At 47.2% G+C, this 23,603-nt stretch overlaps 1 protein-coding gene across 1 annotated transcript in view; it reads right to left on the minus strand.

The window, feature by feature from the left end:
- Positions 1–23,393, minus strand: part of LOC139392958 (exocyst complex component 4) — a 224,487-nt gene extending 201,094 nt beyond the window's left edge. The window contains exons 1-5 of the mRNA XM_071141269.1: positions 23,349–23,393; positions 23,014–23,208; positions 13,860–14,053; positions 10,930–11,039; positions 1,775–2,021 (exon numbers count right to left, since the gene is read on the minus strand). Coding sequence (XP_070997370.1) covers positions 1,775–2,021; positions 10,930–11,039; positions 13,860–14,053; positions 23,014–23,208; positions 23,349–23,393 — 791 coding nt within the window. The remainder of the gene's footprint in view (positions 1–1,774; positions 2,022–10,929; positions 11,040–13,859; positions 14,054–23,013; positions 23,209–23,348) is intronic.
- Positions 23,394–23,603: the final 210 nt, after the last annotated feature.

Below are 23,603 nucleotides of genomic sequence, written 5' to 3' on the forward strand. Positions count from 1 at the left end.
CACATACAGTACCTCTCCTCAGACACATACAGTACCTCTCCTCGGACACATACAGTACCTTTCCTCCACTGTTCCTACCTCTCCTCAGACCCATACAGTACCTCTCCTCCCCTGTTCCTACCTCACCTCAGACACATACAGTACCTCTCCTCCACTGTTCCTACCTCACCTCAGACACATACAGTACCTCTCCTCACACATACAGTACCTCTCCTCAGACACATACAGTACCTCACCTCAGACACATACAGTACCTCTCCTCGGACACATACAGTACCTCTCCTCAGACACATACAGTACCTCACCTCACACATACAGTACCTCTCCTCAGACACGTACAGTACCTCACCTCAGACACATACAGTACCTCTCCTCAGACACATACAGTAGCTCTCCTCAGACACATACAGTACCTCTCCTCAGACACATACAGTACCTCTCCTCAGACACATACAGTACCTCTCCTCAGACACATACAGTACCTCACCTCAGACACATACAGTACCTCACCTCAGACACATACAGTACCTCACCTCAGACACATACAGTACCTCTCCTCAGACACATACAGTACCTCTCCTCGGACACATACAGTACCTCTCCTCAGACACATACAGTACCTCTCCTCCACTGTTCCTACCTCTCCTCAGACACATACAGTACCTCACCTCACGCATACAGTACCTCACCTCACACATACAGTACCTCACCTCACACATACAGTACCTCTCCTCAGACACATACAGTACCTCTCCTCAGACACATACAGTACCTCACCTCACACATACAGTACCTCACCTCACACATACAGTACCTCACCTCACACATACAGTACCTCTCCTCAGACACATACAGTACCTCTCCTCAGACACATACAGTACCTCTCCTCAGACACATACAGTGCCTCTCCTCACACATACAGTACCTCTCCTCAGACACATACAGTACCTCACCTCAGACACATACAGTACCTCTCCTCCACTGTTCCTACCTCTCCTCAGACACATACAGTACCTCTCCTCAGACACATACAGTACCTCACCTCAGACACATACAGTAGCTCTCCTCAGACCCATACAGTACCTCACCTCAGACCCATACAGTACCTCTCCTCAGACCCATACAGTACCTCTCCTCAGACACATACAGTACCTCTCCTCAGACACATACAGTACCTCTCCTCAGACACATACAGTACCTTTCCTCCACTGTTCCTACCTCACCTCAGACCCATACAGTACCTCTCCTCAGACCCATACAGTACCTCTCCTCCACTGTTCCTACCTCACCTTAGCCAGTGAGTTGGACAAAACTATACACCCAAAGGCCCTGTTTGAAAACCCACAATGCATCCTTCCCTCCTTGAAGAAATCACAAATTCCACATGATTGGATAGGTAAAAATCGAGGGTTTCACTTCATAGCTCTCACCTATCCAGTCATGTGAGATTAGTGGTCACTTCAAGGAAGGAAAGGCTGCTGGTCTGCTATCCCACCCTCCACCCCTACCTCCATCTCTCCCTACCTGCATCTTTACCTGCATCCTGCCTTCCCTCCCCCTCCACCCCTACCTGCATCTTTACCTGCATCCTGCCTTCCCTCCTCCTCCACCTGCATCTTTACCTGCATCCTGCCTTCCCTCCTCCTCCACCCCTACCTGCATCTTTACCTGCATCCTGCCTTCCCTCCTCCTCCACCCCTACCTGCATCTTTACCTGCACCCCTCCATCCCACCTTCCCTCCCACCTTCCAGTCTTCCCTCCACCCCTCCCTACCTGGGCTGGCTCTCTGTGGCTAGGTTCTCTCCTCTCTGGTAGGCGTGATCAGCTATCTGGGTAGTGGATCTCTTCAGTATCTGCTTCAGCTCAGGCTCCAGGCGCTCCATGATGGCCTTGACAGCCTCAGGAATCTTCTTGAGCTTGGCCAGGCCTTTGATGAGGACGCCCATGAATTCTTGGGTGTTCTCCTCCGGGTGCACGTCAGGGTCCTCGCGGGCCTCGTGGTGCGCCTGCAGCTCACGCACTGAAAGAGGGAGTGACGCAGAATGAGAGAAGTGAGAGAGATAGATAGATAGATAGATAGATAGATAGATAGATAGATAGATAGAAAACATGGGAAGTGACAGAGGGAGAGAGAGATACACAAACACACCCCACAGAGCCCCAGGACAGCAGCACAATTAGACCCAACCAAATCATGAGAAAACAAAAAGATAATTACTTGACACATTGGAAAGAATTAACAAAAAAACATAGCAAACTAGAATGCTATTTGGCCCTACACAGAGAGTACACAGTGGCAGAATACTTGACCACTGTCACTGACCCAAACCTAAGGAAAGCTTTAACTATGTACAGACTCAGTGAGCATAGCCTTGCTATTGAGAAAGGCCGCCGTAGGCAGACATGGCTCTCAAGAGAAGACAGGCTAAGTGCTCACTGCCCACAAAATGAGGTGGAAAACTGAGACGTACTTCCTAACATCCTGCCCAATGTATGACCATATTAGAGAGACATATTTCCCTCAGATTACACAGATCCACAAAGAATTCGAATACAAATCCATTTTTGATAAACTCCCATATATACTGTGCCATCACAGCAGCAAGATTTGTGACCTGTTGCCACAAGAAAAGGGCAACCAGTGAAGAACAAACACCATTGTAAATACACCCCATATTTATGCTTATATATTTTCCCTTGTGTACTTTAACCATTTGTACATTGTTACAACACTGTATATATGTACAGTGCCTTGCGAAAGTATTCGGCCCCCTTGAACTTTGCGACCTTTTGCCACATTTCAGGCTTCAAACATAAAGATATAAAACTGTATTTTTGTGTGAAGAATCAACAACAAGTGGGACACAATCATGAAGTGGAACGACATTTATTGGATATTTCAAACTTTTTTAACAAATCAAAAACTGAAAAATTGGGCGTGCAAAATTATTCAGCCCCTTTACTTTCAGTGCAGCAAACTCTCTCCAGAAGTTCAGTGAGGATCTCTGAATGATCCAATGTTGACCTAAATGACTAATGATGATAAATACAATCCACCTGTGTGTAATCAAGTCTCCGTATAAATGCACCTGCACTGTGATAGTCTCAGAGGTCCGTTAAAAGCGCAGAGAGCATCATGAAGAACAAGGAACACACCAGGCAGGTCCGAGATACTGTTGTGAAGAAGTTTAAAGCCGGATTTGGATACAAAAAGATTTCCCAAGCTTTAAACATCCCAAGGAGCACTGTGCAAGCGATAATATTGAAATGGAAGGAGTATCAGACCACTGCAAATCTACCAAGACCTGGCCGTCCCTCTAAACTTTCAGCTCATACAAGGAGAAGACTGATCAGAGATGCAGCCAAGAGGCCCATGATCACTCTGGATGAACTGCAGAGATCTACAGCTGAGGTGGGAGACTCTGTCCATAGGACAACAATCAGTCAGTCGTATATTGCACACCTCTGGCCTTTATGGAAGAGTCGCAAGAAGAAAGCCATTTCTTAAAGATATCCATAAAAAGTGTCGTTTAAAGTTTGCCACAAGCCACCTGGGAGATGAAAACCAAAATTGAACCTTTTGGCAACAATGCAAAACGTTATGTTTGGCATAAAAGCAACACAGCTGAACACACCATCCCCACTGTCAAACATGGTGGTGGCAGCATCATGGTTTGGGCCTGCTTTTCTTCAGCAGGGACAGGGAAGATGGTTAAAATTGATGGGAAGATGGATGGAGCCAAATACAGGACCATTCTGGAAGAAAACCTGATGGAGTCTGCAAAAGACCTGAGACTGGGACAGAGATTTGTCTTCCAACAAGACAATGATCCAAAACATAAAGCAAAATCTACAATGGAATGGTTAAATAATAAACATATCCAGGTGTTAGAATGGCCAAGTCAAAGTCCAGACCTGAATCCAATCGAGAATCTGTGGAAAGAACTGAAAACTGCTGTTCACAAATGCTCTCCATCCAACCTCACTGAGCTCGAGCTGTTTTGCAAGGAGGAATGGGAAAAAATGTCAGTCTCTCGATGTGCAAAACTGATAGAGACATACCCCAAGTGACTTACAGCTGTAATCGCAGCAAAAGGTGGCGCTACAAAGTATTAACTTAAGGGGGCTGAATAATTTTTCAGTTTTTGATTTGTTAAAAAAGTTTGAAATATCCAATAAATGTCGTTCCACTTCATGATTGTGTCCCACTTGTTGTTGATTCTTTACAAAAAAAATACAGTTTTATATCTTTATGTTTGAAGCCTGAAATGTGGCAAAAGGTCGCAAAGTTCAAGGGGGCCGAATACTTTCGCAAGGCACTGTATATATATAATATGACATTTGTAATGTCTTCATTGTTTTGAAACTTCTGTATGTGTAATGTTTACTGTTAATTTGTATTGTTTATATCACTTTTGTATATTATCTACCTCACTTGCTTTGGCAATGTTAACACACGTTTCCCATGCCAATAAAGCCCCTTGAATTGAATTGATACTAGAGCTTCAGGATGTGGTACTATTTGACATACTCATTGAACTTTCTAGAGACAAATGAAAGAATGAGTTGTTATAGTTGTAACCATCATCATCCATCTTCATAAACATCATCCTAGTCCTACTGTCATCTCTTTCCTCTCAATGCTATACAGTATTATCATCACCATAACAACCCCGTGCATCTCACCACTCACCACTAGGCGAGCACCTCTTCCTCATCATCACAAACTTGTGAGTGTTTGGATCAAATGAAAGCATCCCCACAACACCTCTTCACCTTTACCTCCCTGATCAGCACCCCCCCCCCCCCCCCCCCCTCTCTGCGTTAGCTTGCTAAATTGAGAGTAACAGCAGGGCTACGTTCTAATTCCAGTCTGATGATACAGCCTCCGTTTCCCCTTCAAAGCGTTGGAAGCGGGGTACGTTAAGAGAGTTAATGTTTATGTGACGTTAATAGACTTTATTTCTCCTGCCAGCGACTGTAGTTTTTTCACGTCATAATCACTACAATTACCAGCTACTAAATGATGTGCGCTGAGGCCATTAGACGAAGCAGCGTTGTCGACAAAAGCTGGAGAGTTATGCTTTCGTCATCGCGGCACATGGCACTTAGCACGCGGCGGCGGCTAATTGCTTGCGTTTTGCCGTAATAATGTGAGAGGGAAGTGCAGTTAGCGCAGGGGAATGACTTAGGCCCTGGGTGTGAATTAAGAGGCTTCTCTCTCTCTCTACCTGAGTTAGTCAACTGACTCCATCAACAAACAGCAGCAATTATAGGGGAGAGATTCATCAGTGGGATGGTAGGCTCAGAGGAGGAGACAGGGGGTTGGTAGAGGGAAGATTGGCAGAAGGACAGGGGTAAGGGGAGGGGTTAGGGGTTTCTAAGGCTGGCATTGCGACTGTATTGGAGGTGTGGCTGGCAAAAGGATAGAGGTTAGTGGGGCGAAGAAGAGTGGGGGTCTGGTAATGGCATAGGGACAGAGGTTAGTGGGGAGAGGAAGAGTGGGGGTCTGGTAATGGCATAGGGACAGAGGTTAGTGGGGAGAGGAAGAGTGGGGGTCTGGTAATGGCATAGGGACAGAGGTTAGTGGGGAGAGGAAGAGTGGGGGTCTGGTAATGGCATAGGGACAGAGGTTAGTGGGGAGAGGAAGAGTGGGGGTCTGGTAATGGCATAGGGACAGAGGTTAGTGGGGAGAGGAAGAGTGGGGGTCTGGTAATGGCATAGGGACAGAGGTTAGTGGGGAGAGGAAGAGTGGGGGTCTGGTAATGGCATAGGGACAGAGGTTAGTGGGGCAAAGAAGAGTGGGGGTCTGGTAATGGCATAGGGACAGAGGTTAGTGGGGAGAGGAAGAGTGGGGTCTGGTAATGGCATAGGGACAGAGGTTAGTGGGGAGAGGAAGAGTGGGGGTCTGGTAATGGCATAGGGACAGAGGTTAGTGGGGAGAGGAAGAGTGGGGGTCTGGTAATGGCATAGGGACAGAGGTTAGTGGGGAGAGGAAGGGTGGGGGTCTGGTAATGGCATAGGGACAGAGGTACGGCGGAGGGGCTATGGAGCTGTAACAGTACACCTGCAGCTAGCAGTAGGGTGGCTAGCTGACCAGGTACCGGGGCACACCTGACCTGACAGGGAAGGAGGGTTTAGGCTTGCATTCAAACAAACGTGTTTGGATGGGTTGAGTGGATGGGTGGGTAGGGCCTGGGAGAAAGTTGCAGAGAGAGAGAGAGATTACCAAGATCTCAAGAAAAAATAACTAGACCAGAAAGAAGCTTTTCTTTTTATTTGACCTTTATTTAACTAGGCAAGTCAGTTAACAACAAATTATTATTTACAATGACGGCCCAGGAACAGTGGGTTAACTGCCTTGTTCAGAGGAACAGTGGGTTAACTGCCTTGTTCAGAGGAACAGTGGGTTAACTGCCTTGTTCAGAGGAACAGTGGGTTAACTGCCTTGTTCAGAGGAACAGTGGGTTAACTGCCTTGTTCAGAGGAACAGTGGGTTAACTGCCTTGTTCAGAGGAACAGTGGGTTAACTGCCTTGTTCAGAGGAACAGTGGGTTAACTGCCTTGTTCAGAGGAACAGTGGGTTAACTGCCTTGTTCAGAGGAACAGTGGGTTAACTGCCTTGTTCAGAGGAACAGTGGGTTAACTGCCTTGTTCAGAGGAACAGTGGGTTAACTGCCTTGTTCAGAGGAACAGTGGGTTAACTGCCTTGTTCAGAGGAACAGTGGGTCAAGTGCCTTGTTCAGAGGAACAGTGGGTTAACTGCCTTGTTCAGAGGAACAGTGGGTTAACTGCCTTGTTCAGAGGAACAGTGGGTTAACTGCCTTGTTCAGAGGAACAGTGGGTTAACTGCCTTGTTCAGAGGAACAGTGGGTTAACTGCCTTGTTCAGAGGAACAGTGGGTTAACTGCCTTGTTCAGAGGAACAGTGGGTTAACTGCCTTGTTCAGAGGAACAGTTGGTTAACTGCCTTGTTCAGAGGATCAGTGGGTTAACTGCCTTGTTCAGAGGAACAGTGGGTCAAGTGCCTTGTTCAGAGGAACAGTGGGTTAACTGCCTTGTTCAGAGGAACAGTGGGTTAACTGCCTTGTTCAGGGGAAGAGTGGGTTAACTGCCTTGTTCAGAGGAACAGTGGGTTAACTGCCTTGTTCAGAGGAACAGTGGGTTAACTGCCTTGTTCAGAGGAACAGTGGGTTAACTGCCTTGTTCAGAGGATCAGTGGGTTAACTGCCTTGTTCAGAGGAACAGTGGGTTAACTGCCTTGTTCAGAGGATCAGTGGGTTAACTGCCTTGTTCAGAGGAACAGTGGGTTAACTGCCTTGTTCAGAGGAACAGTGGGTTAACTGCCTTGTTCAGAGGAACAGTGGGTTAACTGCCTTGTTCAGAGGAACAGTGGGTTAACTGCCTTGTTCAGGGGAACAGTGGGTTAACTGCCTTGTTCAGAGGAACAGTGGGTTAACTGCCTTGTTCAGGGGAACAGTGGGTTAACTGCCTTGTTCAGAGGAACAGTGGTTTAACTGCCTTGTTCAGAGGAACAGTGGGTTAACTGCCTTGTTCAGAGGAACAGTGGGTTAACTGCCTTGTTCAGAGGAACAGTGGGTTAACTGCCTTGTTCAGGGGAAGAGTGGGTTAACTGCCTTGTTCAGAGGAAGAGTGGGTTAACTGCCTTGTTCAGAGGAACAGTGGGTTAACTGCCTTGTTCAGAGGAACAGTGGGTTAACTGCCTTGTTCAGAGGAACAGTGGGTTAACTGCCTTGTTCAGAGGAACAGTGGGTTAACTGCCTTGTTCAGAGGAACAGTGGGTTAACTGCCTTGTTCAGAGGAACAGTGGGTTAACTGCCTTGTTCAGAGGAACAGTGGGTTAACTGCCTTGTTCAGAGGAACAGTGGGTTAACTGCCTTGTTCAGAGGAACAGTGGGTTAACTGCCTTGTTCAGAGGAACAGTGGGTTAACTGCCTTGTTCAGAGGAACAGTGGGTTAACTGCCTTGTTCAGAGGAACAGTGGGTTAACTGCCTTGTTCAGAGGAACAGTGGGTTAACTGCCTTGTTCAGAGGAACAGCGGGTTAACTGCCTTGTTCAGGGGAACAGTGGGTTAACTGCCTTGTTCAGGGGAACAGTGGGTTAACTGCCTTGTTCAGAGGAACAGTGGGTTAACTGCCTTGTTCAGGGGCAGAACGACAGATTTTTACCTTGTCAGCCTGATCTTGCAACCTTTCAGTTACAAGTCCAACGCTCTAACTACTAGGCTACCTGCCGCCTTGGGCATCTTAATCATCTTCTTGGTGTTTTCGCAGCTCCACAACCAGGGAATGTCATCAACACACTATAACAAACTCCACAACCAAGGAATGTCATCAACACACTATAACAAACTCCACAACCAGGGAATGTCATCAACACACTATAACAAACTCCACAACCAAGGAATGTCATCAACACACTATAACAAACTCCACAACCAGGGAATGTCATCAACACACTATAACAAACTCCACAACCAGGGAATGTCATCAACACACTATAACAAACTCCACAACCAGGGAATGTCATCAACACACTATAACAAACTCCACAACCAGGGAATGTCATCAACACACTATAACAAACTCCACAACCAGGGAATGTCATCAACACACTATAACAAACTCCACAACCAAGGAATGTCATCAACACACTATAACAAACTCCACAACCAAGGAATGTCATCAACACACTATAACAAACTCCACAACCAGGGAATGTCATCAACACACTATAACAAACTCCACAACCAAGGAATGTCATCAACACACTATAACAAACTCCACAACCAGGGAATGTCATCAACACACTATAACAAACTCCACAACCAGGGAATGTCATCAACACACTATAACAAACTCCACAACCAGGGAATGTCATCAACACACTATAACAAACTCCACAACCAGGGAATGTCATCAACACACTATAACAAACTCCACAACCAGGGAATGTCATCAACACACTATAACAAACTCCACAACCAGGGAATGTCATCAACACACTATAACAAACTCCACAACCAAGGAATGTCATCAACACACTATAACAAACTCCACAACCAGGGAATGTCATCAACACACTATAACAAACTCCCCTGTAGACGCTGTAGGTAACTGTTCCACTGTGGCTTATGAGCATAATGAATGTTATCCACCCCACTGTGCTGACAGGAATACATGGTGACTAATGGGAGATATGCTGTGATGGGGTGGCAGCTGATTATGATGTTATGAAAATGTATGTACTTGTATGATAACGCCCTAATAATGCTGTGATGTATGAACGAGTATGATAATGCCCTAATAATGTCGTGATGTATGTACTTGTATGATAACGCCCTAATAATGCTGTGATGTATGAACAAGTATGATAATGCCCTAATAATGTTGTGATGTATGTACTTGTATGATAACGCCCTAATAATGCTGTGATGTATGAACGAGCATGATAATGCCCTAATAATGCTGCGATGTACGAACGAGTATGATAATGTCCTAATAATGCTGCTGTGTATGCACTAGTATGATAATGCTCTAATGTGATGTATGCACTTGTGTGATAATGCTCTAATGTGATGTATGTACTGTTATGATAATGGACGGATAATGATGTGAGGTACAATATGTACTATTATGATAATGGTATAGTAATGCTGTGATGTACAGTATGTACTATTATGATAATGGCCTAGTGATGATGTGATGCATGTACTAATATGATAATGGACTGATAATGCTGTGAAGTATGTACTATTATGATAATGGTCTAATAATGCTGTGATGTATGTACTATTATGATAATGGTTTAATAATGCTGTGATGTATGTACTAATATGATAATGGTCTAATAATCCTGTGATGTATGTACTATTATGATAATGGTCTAATAATGCTGTGATGGACAGTATGTACTAATATGATAATGGCCTAATAATCCTGTGATGTATGTACTGTGCTGCAAGGGGGAGGAAATACGAGGCACAGATGGAAGAGATGGAAGCAGGGAGAAGGTGTGCGTGTCATCATGCGTTAGTGCTTCTGTGTGTGTGTGCATGTGCTTGCTGGCGTGTGAATGCCATCAGTGGAGTGTGTGTGAGAGGCAGTGTTATGTACGAGGTGTGTTGAGCCTGCAGCGTTCTCTGGTACACACCCCTAATGACATGCTAATGGATGTAATAACTGCAGCAGTACAGATCCCTGCTAATGATTTCATTATTACTGGGAGCATCGGCAGAATGGAGCGACAGTAGAACACTAACCTGACAACTCTACCACTGTGCTATCCAGGAGACAACTATGTTCCAATAGTTCTCATCAAGTCTCTACAGTATCTCTCTCTCCATCTACACCATGTTCTCTTTTCTATCTATCCATCTCAACTCCTCTCCCTTTCTCTTCTCCACTCAATATCCAGTTCTCTCCAGTTTCACATTATCTCACTGGCTCTCTGTCCCCGTCCGTCCCTCCCTCCCTCTGTCCCCGTCCCTCCCTCTCTCTGTCCCCGTCCCTCCCTCTCTCTGTCCCCGTCCCTCCCTCTCTCTGTCCCCGTCCCTCCCTCTCTCTGTCCCCGTCCCTCCCTCTCTCTGTCCCCGTCCCTCCCTCTCTCTGTCCCCGTCCCTCCCTCTCTCTGTCCCCGTCCCTCCCTCTCTCTGTCCCCGTCCCTCCCTCTCTCTGTCCCTGCCTCTTCCTCGTCTCCCTCCTCCATGACCCCCCTCTCCCTCTCTTATCCAGTAGTATTCCTAAAGCCATTCTACTGGTGGTAATGAAGTAAGGTCAGCACAATCAACTGCACCAAACCCTTCCTTTATTAGGTTGGTATAGTGTGCAGGCCCTCATTTAGTACTGCTGTATTCAGCCAAGCAGACATGCATAATGGATGTGTGTTGGACTACCAAGGCTACTTACTGCTGGTGGTCCCTGGGGTGCTGAACTGGGAGGAGTCCATCAGCTTGCGAGGGGTGGACAGGCTGCTGACGTCCAGCTGGGGCAGAGGGGACGTGTCTTTGGTTGTAGAGCTGGAGAGAGTTGGGAAGAGCATCATCAGTCACCATCATCACCATCATCCTCGTTACAAAATTACAAATCAATAAATAAATAAATACAAATTGTATTTATTTTCAATGACTTCTCACTAAACTGAAAAGTAGAAGCTACTTATTTCAAAATTTTAAATTAATCTTCCTGAATTGTCTGGCTTCAATTTGAATTGAGCCCAACCCTGCTACCCACAACGACAACATTCACCTGAGAGACAAGCAGAGCTTTATAATGAACCTGTTAACAACATGGATGAACAGAGTCAGCCATGTGCCTGTTCCTCCACACAGTGTTGAGTGTAGCCCTGTACCTCCACACAGTGTTGTGTAGCCCTGTACCTCCACACAGTGTTGAGTGTAGCCCTGTACCTCCACACAGTGTTGAGTGTAGCCCTGTACCACCACAGTGTTGAGTGTTGCCCTGTACCTCCACAGTGTTGAGTGTTGCCCTGTACCTCCACAGTGTTGAGTGTTGCCCTGGCCATCCCACATATGCTCTCTCTATTTTTCTCTTTCTTTCTCTCTCTCGGAGGACCTGAGCCCTAGGACCATGCCCCAGGAATACCTGACATGATGACTCCTTGCTGTCCCCAGTCCACCTGACTGTGCTGCTGCTCCAGTTTCAACTATTCTGCCTTATTATTATTCGACCATGCTGGTCATTTATGAACATTTGAACATCTTGACCATGTTTTGTTATAATCTCCACCCGGCACAGCCAGAAGAGGACTGGCCACCCCACATAGCCTGGTTCCTCTCTAGGTTTCTTCCTAGGTTTTGGCCTTTCTAGGGAGTTTTTCCTAGCCACCGTGCTTCTACACCTGCATTACTTGCTGTTTGGGGTTTTAGGCTGGGTTTCTGTACAGCACTTTGAGATATCAGCTGATGTACGAAGGGCTATATAAATAAATTTGATTTGATTTGATTTGACCTCCACAGTGTTGAGTGTTGCCCTGTACCTCCACACAGTGTTGAGTGTAGCCCTGTACCTCCACAGTGTTGAGTGTTGCCCTGTACCTCCACAGTGTTGAGTGTTGCCCTGTACCTCCACAGTGTTGAGTGTTGCCCTGTACCTCCACAGTGTTGAGTGTTGCCCTGTACCACCACAGTGTTGAGTGTTGCCCTGTACCACCACAGTGTTGAGTGGAGCACTGTACCTCCACAGTGTTGAGTGTAGCCCTGTACCTCCACAGTGTTGAGTGTAGCCCTGTACCTCCACACAGTGTTGAGAGTAGCCCTGCTTAGTGAGTGTTGAGTGTAGCCCTGTACCTCCACAGTGTTGAGTGTAGCCCTGTACCTCCACAGTGTTGAGTGTAGCCCTGCTTAGTGAGTGTTGAGTGGAGGTGGGTTGTTCTTACCAAACCTCCATTATACAGGAGCTTTAACCTGTCACTCTAAGACCCCAACTAATACATCACTATACAGTACGTCACAGCCTAGACACCACACTGCTGTACACACAACAATCACACACACGCCAATGAAGATACACACACACACACACACACACACACACACACACACACACACACACACACACACACACACACACACACACACACACACACACACACACACACACACACCTAGCATGAATTAAACAAACATCAAAACAACAGGCTTCATTGCTGGAGAGGTGGGTGACCTGCATCAGTCTAATGTGTTGTGATGCTGCATCTTGGTTTAGGAATTATCATGCAGGTGGCAGCCGTCGCCCCACACAGCATTCTAACATGTGTCCCAAATGGCAACGTATTCCCTGCATAGTGCACTACACAGTGTATTACTTTTTAAAGTAGTGCACTAAGTAGGGAATAGGGTGCCGTTTGGGACACGCCCATTGGTGTTGGTATGATAATCCTCCCGATGCTAATGTAGGTTGTGACGCGGTCGTCGACTAACCAAAACCCACATTATCATTCTACAGAGCGTCATCTCTGGTCTCCCATGAATGAATCAGATGTGTTTGCACTAAGTGGTGAGACAGGGACGTTGTCTTGTCACTAGAAGTTTAGACTAGCTAATGTAAACACTGAGGGACAACACATGTAGTGTGGAACTGTACTGTGTGGGATTAGAGGAGGAGGTTGAACACTGTCTCATGTTATGGTATTTTATTTAATGATTTCAACTAGTTTCCCCCCAATTATCCATTTACTTCCAGCGCACAGTGAACACCCATACACTTCAGACTCCCAAAGCTTTTATTCTGAAGTGAAAACAACTACTTCCAACGCAGAGTGAACACCCATACACTTCAGACTCCCAAAGCTTTTATTCTGAAGTGAAAACAACTACTTCCAATCTCTACTGAGATCTGGTGTTTGAGTCTTTGCCCTACTAGAATACTGCAAATTATAAACATTACATTCCCTCTGTTGACTGCACTTGATGTGGGATTGACCCCCACTCTGATCTCCCTGACCAAACCTCACAGCGTGATCCTAACAACTCACACCTCTGCCCCACTCCCAGTCCAAGCCACCCTCCCCTTCTCCAGGCCACTCACCCCCTCCTCTCCCTCCCCTTCTCCAGGCCACTCACCCCCCTCTCCCTCCCCTTCTCCAGGCCACTCACCCCTCTCCCTCCCCTCTCCAGGCCACTCACCCCCCTCTCCAGGCCACCCTCCCCCTTCTCCAGGCCACTCCCCCCCCCCCCTCTCCCTCCCCTTCTCCAGGCCACTCCCCGCCCCTCTCCCTCCCCTTCTCCAGGCCACTCACCCCCCCCCCTCTCCCTCCCCTTCTCCAGGCCACTCACCCCCCCCCCCCCCCTCTCCCTCCCCTTCTCCAGGCCACTCACCCCCCGTGGCGTCCCTGGTTCTTGTCCTTGTTCTTGGTCCCCAGGCGGCTGGTAGACTTGATGTAGAGGTGCCGGTGCAGCTCGTCGATGAGGACCACGTGGATGTTGAGCTTCTTACTGTGGAGCTCCAGACGCAGGTCCCCCAGACCCTCCACCTGCAGCAGGGGGCCCTCCAGAGACTCCACCGCTGACACCTGCACGAGGGGGACCACAGGAGACACACCTGAATAGATCTAGACACCTTGGAATGTAGGGGAGACCTGAACACAGCTCCAGGTACCTGTTGTGTTATCCACTAGTACTCACTGTATATCTGAATACACCTGGCAACACTTCAGAAGACAGTATTTTGATGGGGACCACAGGGACATGTTTATTAGGACACGCAATGGAAAACTGTTTAAAATGTCATCAATAATGAATCTAAATCTTCACAGTCATAAACAAGATGTGGATATAATTGGCTAGTTTAATTGGTACCGAAGACTTGAGTATTTAGAGAAAGTTGTTTATTTGAACTGTAAATCTGAAGCATGGGTGTCTGTCCATACATTACACCTCACACAGGTTCAGACCGGTTACTAGACAGGTTGTCAGACCGGTTACTAGACAGGTTGTCAGACAGGTTGTCAGACCGGTTACTAGACAGGTTGTCAGACAGGTTGTCAGACCGGTTACTAGACAGACAAATAATGCCAACAACACCAGTATAACTACAGTGTATCCTCTGTGGTAACACTGCTGCTGTATGTAGAACGTTCTAAATGCTTTACATTGTAGTCATTTAACAGACACTCTTTTCCAGACAGACTTACAGGAGCATTTAGGGTTCAGTGTCTGGCTCAAGGACACAGTCAGATTCTTCACCTAGTCGGCTCGGTGTTACAAACCAGCGACCTTTCAGTGACTGGCCCAACACAAGGCTACCAGCCACCCCAAGTGCCCACTGCCCAGCCCCCACTGCCCAGCCCCCACTGCCCAGCCCCCACTGCCCAGCCCTCACTGCCCAGCCCCCACTGCCCAGCCCCCACTGCCCAGCCCCCACTGCCCAGCCCCCACTGCCCAGCCCTCACTGCCCAGCCCTCACTGCCCAGCCCTCACTGCCCAGCCCTCACTGCCCAGCCCCCACTGCCCAGCCCTCACTGCCCAGCCCCCACTGCCCAGCCCTCACTGCCCAGCCCTCACTGCCCAGTCCCCACTGCCCAGCCCCCACTGCCCAGTCCCCACTGCCCAACATAACAGCATTTTAGGGGAAAACTTAAGGAATGCAGACTATGCACCCAACATCAAACTACATCCAGGCTCTCCTCTCTCAAAGTTCCTGGCTTTCTTTCTCTCTCCGTCCGTCCGTCCGTCCCTCTCTCTCTTCCCGTCTCATTTTTCATTAGCATTGTGGTTATGGCGTGTTTATATTGAATAAATCTTCATGGTGGTTAATGAGTGGTTTTTATTAGAGTGGGCTAATGGCTGGATGACAGCACTCCAGAGAGCCATCACAGACTGTGTGTGTATCACCGGGCAGGACGGACAGGAGGAAAGGAAGGGAGGGCCATAGGTCAAGTATGTGTTGATGCAAATCAGTGCAGCATTAGCCAAAAGATGTGCTAATGCTGTGCATGATAAGCCCCCGTCAGCTTAATAGAATAACTCTGCATGCCTCTGTGTTCCTCACTGTGTGGTGAAGGTATACGTTGGTGTGTGTGTGAGTATGCATATGCTGTAACTAACTGTGAGTGGGTGTGACCAATGTGTATGCGTCTGTGTGTATGTCATGCGTGCATGTGTGCATGTGTGTATGCCTTGTGTGTGTGTCCTTGAGTGTGTGTGACTCATTACCAGTGGTCCGGGATGACAGAAGAAGGCTGGTTAACATCGTTAGGGAGCCCAGGCTGTCAAGATAATCAACTATAAGAGGCTTCCTGAGAGTTAGCAGGATGGGGAGAGAGGGAGACTCACAGGAGGGGGAGGAGAGAAGGAGTACATGTGACAGCCCGTCACTGGCCTATCTGGTGCACACTGGGCTCAGACGGTCGGGGGGGGGGGTGTGTGTGTGTGTAGGATAGGAGTGGAGAAGATACTTTTTTTGGAAAGTGAACCAGTCCTGTCCCTCACTAGCCCCATGGGGTCTTGTAACACTGCCATTCAGCTGAGGCAGAAAGAGAGCAGTGGGAATACTAATAGTCAAGCAGAGAGAGAGAGAGAGAGAGGAGAGAGAGAGAGACAGAGAGAGAGAGAGAGAAAGCTGAGGGAGGGCTAGAGGAGGAGGGGATGGAGAGAGAGAGACAGAGGAGAGAGGAGAGAGAAAGACAGAGAAAGAGAGAGAAAGCTGAGGGAGGGCTAGAGGAGGAGGGGATGGAGAGAGAGTGTGAAAGTGAGGGAGATGTTAATCTGACAGATGAGCAGGGTAATGAGTGACAGCATGTCTGGAATGAACACATCAGGGAGTCTCACAGGATTGACAGAGACAGTATGGACTTTCAACAGACCGGAGAGAGAGAGCGAAAGGGTGATGAGCAGAGAGAGCTGAGAGAGCTGAGAGAGAGACAGGAGAGAGAGAGAGCTGAGAGAGGGGGGAGAGAGCTGAGAGAGGGGGAGAGAGCTGAGAGAGAGAGGAGAGAGCTAAGAGAGAGAGGGAGAGCTGAGAGAGAGAGAGAGAAGAGAGCGGAGAGAGAGCTGAGAGAGCTGAGAGAGGGGAGAGAGCAGAGAGAGGAGAGAGCTGAGAGAGGGGGAGAGAGCGGAGAGAGGGGAGAGTGATGGGAAGAGAGGGAGATCTGAGACGGTGGAAAGGGAGAGCAAAACAAATAGTTAACCAATAAAAAGGGAGAGAGACAGAGAGATAACTGTTGCAGCCGCTCTCCTACTGAGAGGCAAATTGAAACGCCTAGCTTAAAATGGACACTGACAGTCTTCTGTGAAAGCAATGTAATGAGGCACAGACCTGACTCACTGAGTTTCCTTAGATTAGCCTCCGTCAGACTGTTCCAGGGACAGCTTCAACTTGAGTTAGGGTCAACATCAGCTCTTGTCTAGCACCTATCAAACAAGATAGGATCCTTCTTGCATAGAGTACAGTGGCCCAGTTCCAATACTGTTATGAATCCATCCTTCTTTCCTGGAGGTCACTGATCTAACACAGTTGGATATGTGAGAGCAAGGACTCCACACCATTACATAGGCTTGGGCCAGTGGAGGCTGGTGGGAGGAGCTATAGAAGGACGGGCTCCATACGTTTGATACCGTTCCATTTTTATTCCATTCCAGCCATTACAATGAGCCTGTCCTTCTATAGCTCCTCCCACCAGCGTAGATGTTCACGCAGGGATTTCTGGAATAACCGGAGTAGCACACAAGTGGCCGCTAAAAAACAAAAAACATTGCTTTCCCTGAATACTAAAAATAAATTGCACAAGTAATAGCGAAATCATATAGAAGATGTTAACTAAATGCTAACAAGCCAAAACTAATATAAACTATTTGTAGACAGGCAAATCCAGCTCATGAAGTTATACAAGCATAGCTCATTTTCGGTGAGTGTGGACATTTACAAGTGAAAGTCAATGAGAGCAAGTGCAAATAAAAAGTTGTGATGCATGTTTTTCAGAGGGAAGAGCAGCATGTGAACACGGAGCAGAGGGGAGAGAAAACGCTAGTCGGAAGCACAGGGACAAAATGGCAGCTGTACAGACAACCCATACAGAGCTCTGACTTACTCCTCAAACACGGCAGAAAGCCGTTATAAGATATCTGATAGCAAACATTTAGCAGTGAATTACACACAAGTGGAACTTCCTCACCTCACATGCGCCAAACAACAGACACTCAGTGACAGATATAGAACGCTCTGGACTGACCGGCTCCTGTTGTTTTCTCCTGTTGTGGACTGACCGGCTACTGTTGTTTTCTCCTGTTGTGGACTGACCGGCTCCTGTTGTTTTCTCCTGTCGTGGACTGACCAGCTACTGTTGTTTTCTCCTGTTGTGGACTGACCGGCTCCTGTTGTGGACTGACCAGCTCCTGTTGTGGACTGACCGGCTACTGTTGTGGACTGACCGGCTACTGTTGTTTTCTCCTGTTGTGGACTGACCGGCTCCTGTTGTGGACTGACCGGCTACTGTTGTGGACTGACCGGCTACTGTTGTTTTCTCCTGTTGTGGACTGACCGGCTACTGTTGTGGACTGACCGGCTACTGTTGTTTTCTCCTGTTGTGGACTGACCGGCTACTGTTGTTTTCTCCTGTCGTGGACTGACTGGCTACTGTTGTTTTCTCCTGTCGTGGACTGACCAGCTCCTGTCGTGGACTAACCGGCTCCTGTCGTGGACTGACCGGCTCCTGTCGTGGACTGACCGGCTCCTGTCGTGGACTGAGCGGCTCCTGTCGTGGACTGAGCGGCTCCTGTCGTGGACTGACCGGCTCCTGTTGTGGACTGAGCGGCTCCTGTCGTGGACTGACCGGCTCCTGTCGTGGACTGACCGGCTCCTGTCGTGGACTGACCGGCTCCTGTCGTGGACTGACCGGCTCCTGTCGTGGACTGAGCGGCTCCTGTCGTGGACTGAGCGGCTCCTGTTGTGGACTGACCGGCTCCTGTTGTGGACTGACCAGCTCCTGTTGTGGACTGACCAGCTCCTGTTGTGGACTGACCGGCTCCTGTTGTGGACTGAAAGGCTACTGTTGTTTTCACCTGTTGTGGACTGACCAGCTCCCATTGTGGACTGACCAGTTGTGCTGTTATGGACTGACCAGCTCCCGTTGTGCTGTTAGGGACTGACCAGCTCCTGTTGTGCTGTTAGGGACTGACCAGCTCCCGTTGTGCTGTTAGGGACTGACCAGCTCCTGTTGTGCAGTTATGGACTGACCAGCTCCTGTTGTGCCGTTATGACCAGCTCCTGTTGTGCCGTTATGGACTGACCAGCTCCTGTTGTGCCGTTATGGACTGACCAGCTCCTGTTGTGCTGTTAGGGACTGACCAGCTCCTGTTGTGCTGTTAGGGACTGACCAGCTCCCGTTGTGCTGTTAGGGACTAACCAGCTCCTGTTTTCTCCTGTTGTGCTGTTATGGACTGACCAGCTCCCGTTGTGCTGTTATGGACTGACCAGCTCCTGTTGTGCTGTTAGGGACTGACCGGCTCCTGTTGTGGACTGACCGGCTCCTGTTGTGGACTGACCGGCTCCTGTTGTGGACTGACCGGCTCCTGTTGTGGACTGACCGGCTCCTGTTGTGGACTGACCGGCTCCTGTTGTGGACTGACCGGAGGAGCTGGTCAATCCCCCATAACAGCACAACAGGAGCTGGTCAGTCCATAACAGCACAACAGGAGCTGGTCAGTCCATAACAGCACAACAGGAGCTGGTCAGTCCATAACAGCACAACAGGAGCTGGTCAGTCCATAACAGCACAACAGGAGCTGGTCAGTCCATAACAGCACAACAGGAGCTGGTCAGTCCCTAACAGCACAACAGGAGCTGGTCAGTCCCTAACAGCACAACAGGAGCTGGTCAGTCCCTAACAGCACAACAGGAGCTGGTCAGTCCATAACAGCACAACAGGAGCTGGTCAGTCCAGGTTAGCCTAGTGGTTAGAGCATTGGACTAGTAACCGGAAGGGGATTGATTATAATTACATTTTTAAATTATAGTACTTATTGTGCAGTTTATACTTTTAGAAATGTTATTAAATTGATTAATATTATGGTGTTTCTATTCCAAGAAAAAAGAAAATGCATTTTACAGTAGCCTCAGGGTTTCTGTTAGGAAAATATGGTGCTGTACAAAGTGACAAGTTGGGAGTAGGCCTAGGCTACTAAGTCATTGCGAGTTGAGAGCAAAATAATCCTAACATTTCCTCACCCTAATTGTAGGCTGACCAATATCCAAACTGAGATTCAGTGAAAATAAAAATCTGATTGATTTATCAAGACCAGTCCCCATAGTTGTCTCAAAGCATCGCAAAACGGTGCTGAATAGTTAACCACACGCGAGTAGGCTATTGCTTCAAATCCTATTATAACAATTGGATGACTTTGGGTGTTTCAGTAAGCAACAATATGTTGCCTTCATTAGCCTAATTTATTCTAATATTTATGTCATTCAGTGATATTTATTCTCACAGTAACTTGTTATGGGTCCATCCAGAAGTGGTTAGAAAACAGTGCATTTGGTGGGCTATGCAAAGATATGGGAGTAGTGACATGCCTCGCAAACATTTAAAGTGTCTAAACTCGGCAAGAGTCTATTGTCCTGTCTGATAGCCCATCAAGGGTGGCTGGCTTCTGTTGTATTCTTTAATCTCCAGCTCAGAGAAGTGTGTTTCTATTCCAACAAAAAAAACAGACTTGAATAATTAAACAGTAAATAAACTGGAAAATGTCAGCTGAAGCAACTGAATTCAGGAATTCATTCAAAATATGTTAAACCTTTCTTTTGTTGAGAAACTGACAATACAACAATACATTGATCTTCTCAGCAAGGTTTTACCCATGGTTCTGGAGCTGGGGGGGAAGAGCAACTGTAGCTGAGATGTAGTTGAGATAAACATCCTTATTTTGAAAGTCTTTTTATCATTATTTTATTAACGAAAGCATAAAGATGTTGATGAACAAATAATATGTGTGTCTATGTGCGTGTTACATTGTCTTCTTCTGACAAACTAGAAACAAAATGGTGTCTTTTTTTAGTGTGCACACGAGACGAGGAAGAGCAATTCTTACACTATTGTTTTAAATTCAATCACTCTTCTTCATCCTCATCATTCAGTTCATTTAAATTCAATTGTAATACATTTTGTCACTCCCACAGCAAAGTTTAAAAACAGACGGATTTGTGAAATTGTATTATCCGTCATTTTGCGGTTGCATGAGGTTTGGTGATGACAGAATACGTAGGATATTAAATAAACACTCAAATAGGCAAAAGAAGCAGGAACAGCATTGGGCTGAGTGACTCACTCATTCCTGGCTTTCGTTCAAAATAAGTTATATTATAATGCAGGGTGAAAGACAGATTATTTCATATTCTTTGATATTAAGTTAGAAATGTACAATTTAAGAGCAGTTAAACATAAATTAAATTGCAAGTTTACCCCTTTTTGGCCATTAGGTTACACTTTACAATAGGACTCAACTCTGAATGACAACAGCAACTATCAGTAATTAAAACTGTGGCACAAATTTGGGGATTTGTCACACATAGCCGAGCTATTAGACTATCCTTTTGTAAATTAATGGAGGTGTGAATGTTTCAGTCAGTCTCTCTCCGGGACTAGAGTCCTGAATCAGGCAAAAAAAAAATAATAATAATAATAGTCAGCTGCCAGCATTTGTGAAAGAATACTTGCGGATCTTGTTGATTTCTTCTGTCGCTTCAAGAGGCCTACTGTCCACCTGGTCATTGTGTGGTTCCAAAGGATAAAGACTCACCTTCAGATGGATGTGTGGTTTCAGAGAGAAGTCAGCTGTTAGCCTGGGACAGGCACGGTGGGCAGATGGAGGTGTGGTTTCAGAGAGAAGTCAGGATGGGACCAGGCACGGTGGATAGACTCACCTTCAGATCAGAGAGAAGTCAGCTGTTAGTGGGACCAGGCACGGTGGACTCACCTTCAGATGGATGTGTGGTTTCAGAGAGAAGTCAGCTGTTAGCCTGGGACCAGGCACGGTGGATAGACTCACCTTCAGATGGAGGTGTGGTTTCAGAGAGAAGTCAGCTGTTAGCCTGGGACCAGGCACGGTGGATAGACTCACCTTCAGATGGAGGTGTGGTTTCAGAGAGAAGTCAGCTGTTAGCCTGGGACCAGGCACGGTGGAAGATATCCTTTTCCTGCATAGCAATTTGAAGAAATCCTACTAAATAGGCCAAGTCTAAACTAATACATTAAATTGCCTAAATAAACAAGTATATTTCCTAAATAAATGAAGGAGCTCAAGTCTTGAAAATATGGGCAACTCCCTATCCCCGCTGGACTCCCTTTCATTCAGTTTCTTCTTCGCATTAGCAAAGAAGGACTCCGTGTTTCACGAACTCACATTCTATAGAGGGGCTATCACTCTTTCATTCTGTGGTAAAAGACCATTTGTTATTTAGAATTATTTATTTCTGTTTTTAGAGGGAGAGAAACCAAAAGCCCACTGTGCCAATTTTAGAAAATCGTCAGTCCAGTAATTGTGCCATTGCATTTACCCAAGTTCTCTTTCAACTCCAGGACCACCCACCTGATGTAGGACTCTAGAGCCAGACACTCTCGGACTAAAACATTCACACCTCCATTAATTTAGTAAAAGATAGTCAATTTGTGCCACAGTTTAGACTTAACTCCCTCTTGTGATATTGTGGTGCAATGACAGAATGACACACTTTACCACAATCTGCCATGTTTAAAAGAAGAATGTTTAAAGGAAGAACCACTACATACATAACAGTTAATATATTTAGCCCAGATGTGAGTGATTTTCCTAAATACTGTCACCAACTTCCATCAACCTGACCACACCATGTAAAAAGTGCTTTAATGTAGATTTTAGGTTTGCAGCCCCCACGAAGGACTGAGAGTGGGAGACAAAGAGACAGAAGGTCTTCAGGGCCCTCAGGGGGCCAGACATCCCTCGTCCTCCCTCTCAAATCTGCCTGTTCTGGAGCAGAGATGAACTGACTAGGCCCTAATTACCTGAGTTTGGAAGAAGAGTGTAGGAGTGAGTGGAGGAAGAAGGGAAAGGAGAGACCACAGAGTTGTACAAGCCATTTCGTGCTTTGGCCCCCGCTGAGCGCGCCACAAAACCCACATCAAAGTCAACCCACACACCTGTGGTGGCCCCTGGGCCGCTTTGATGAAGCTTACCGGCTGGAAGGGAGATGTACAATTGGGTCGTGTTCATTAGGCACCAAATGGAAGAAAACTGAGAGTCCAGCCAATTAGCTGAAATGCCAGTCCATTTCTGTAGCCAAGGAGGACAGCAATCACGTAATATGGTAGTCAAGTGTCAGGTCAACGTCGGGTATTCAAAATCTAGCTGGATGTCTGGATTGCCATATCCCAGTGTTAATCATACGAACCCCATTCTCTCGCACGCACGCCCCACCATGGCCCCAAACTTAACACACTTTCATACAAACCTTACCACATCCTCACCTACCACCCCACCTCCACACGAATTCTCACTTACTCACCAGCATGTCGGTGGCGTGCAGGTAGTGCTTGCTGGCCATGCAGGCCTCCAGTCTCTGTGGGACCTGCTTGATACTCTCGATCTCGTCCAGCAGGTTGAGGACGTGTTTGTGCTCGATGCCTTCGATCCACAGCTTCCTCAGTTCATCCCTCTTGCAGTGGAGCAGCATCTTACAGGACAGCAGGTTCTCCTTCACCTGGGATACAATGGGACATCGCACAAGTCAGACACCAGGGTGTTCATCAGGCGATAAAGGGAAAAAGACGGACAGAAACAGGGACAGAGTAGTTGGACTGTTGTAAAACATTTTGCTTCGGTGTGCATTAATGAATCAACCCCACCCCCAGGGTCAGACAGGTGAGGCTCCAGGGTTGTGTTCATTAGGCACCAAACTAAAGAAAGTTGACTGAAACAGGGAGGGACTACTAATCAATAAGAAACAATCCTTTTCATCTCTGCTGTAAAGCGTTTTCTGTTGTGTGCCCTAATGAACATGACCCATGGGTCCGTTCAGAGACAAGAGAGGCAAGTGTTTAGAAAGTTCAGATAGAAATGTATTGCGCAGAACAGACATGATTATTTGTCAGGTAG

This window comes from Oncorhynchus clarkii, chromosome 33, assembly GCF_045791955.1.
Source record: "Oncorhynchus clarkii lewisi isolate Uvic-CL-2024 chromosome 33, UVic_Ocla_1.0, whole genome shotgun sequence".
Taxonomy (NCBI): domain Eukaryota; kingdom Metazoa; phylum Chordata; class Actinopteri; order Salmoniformes; family Salmonidae; genus Oncorhynchus; species Oncorhynchus clarkii.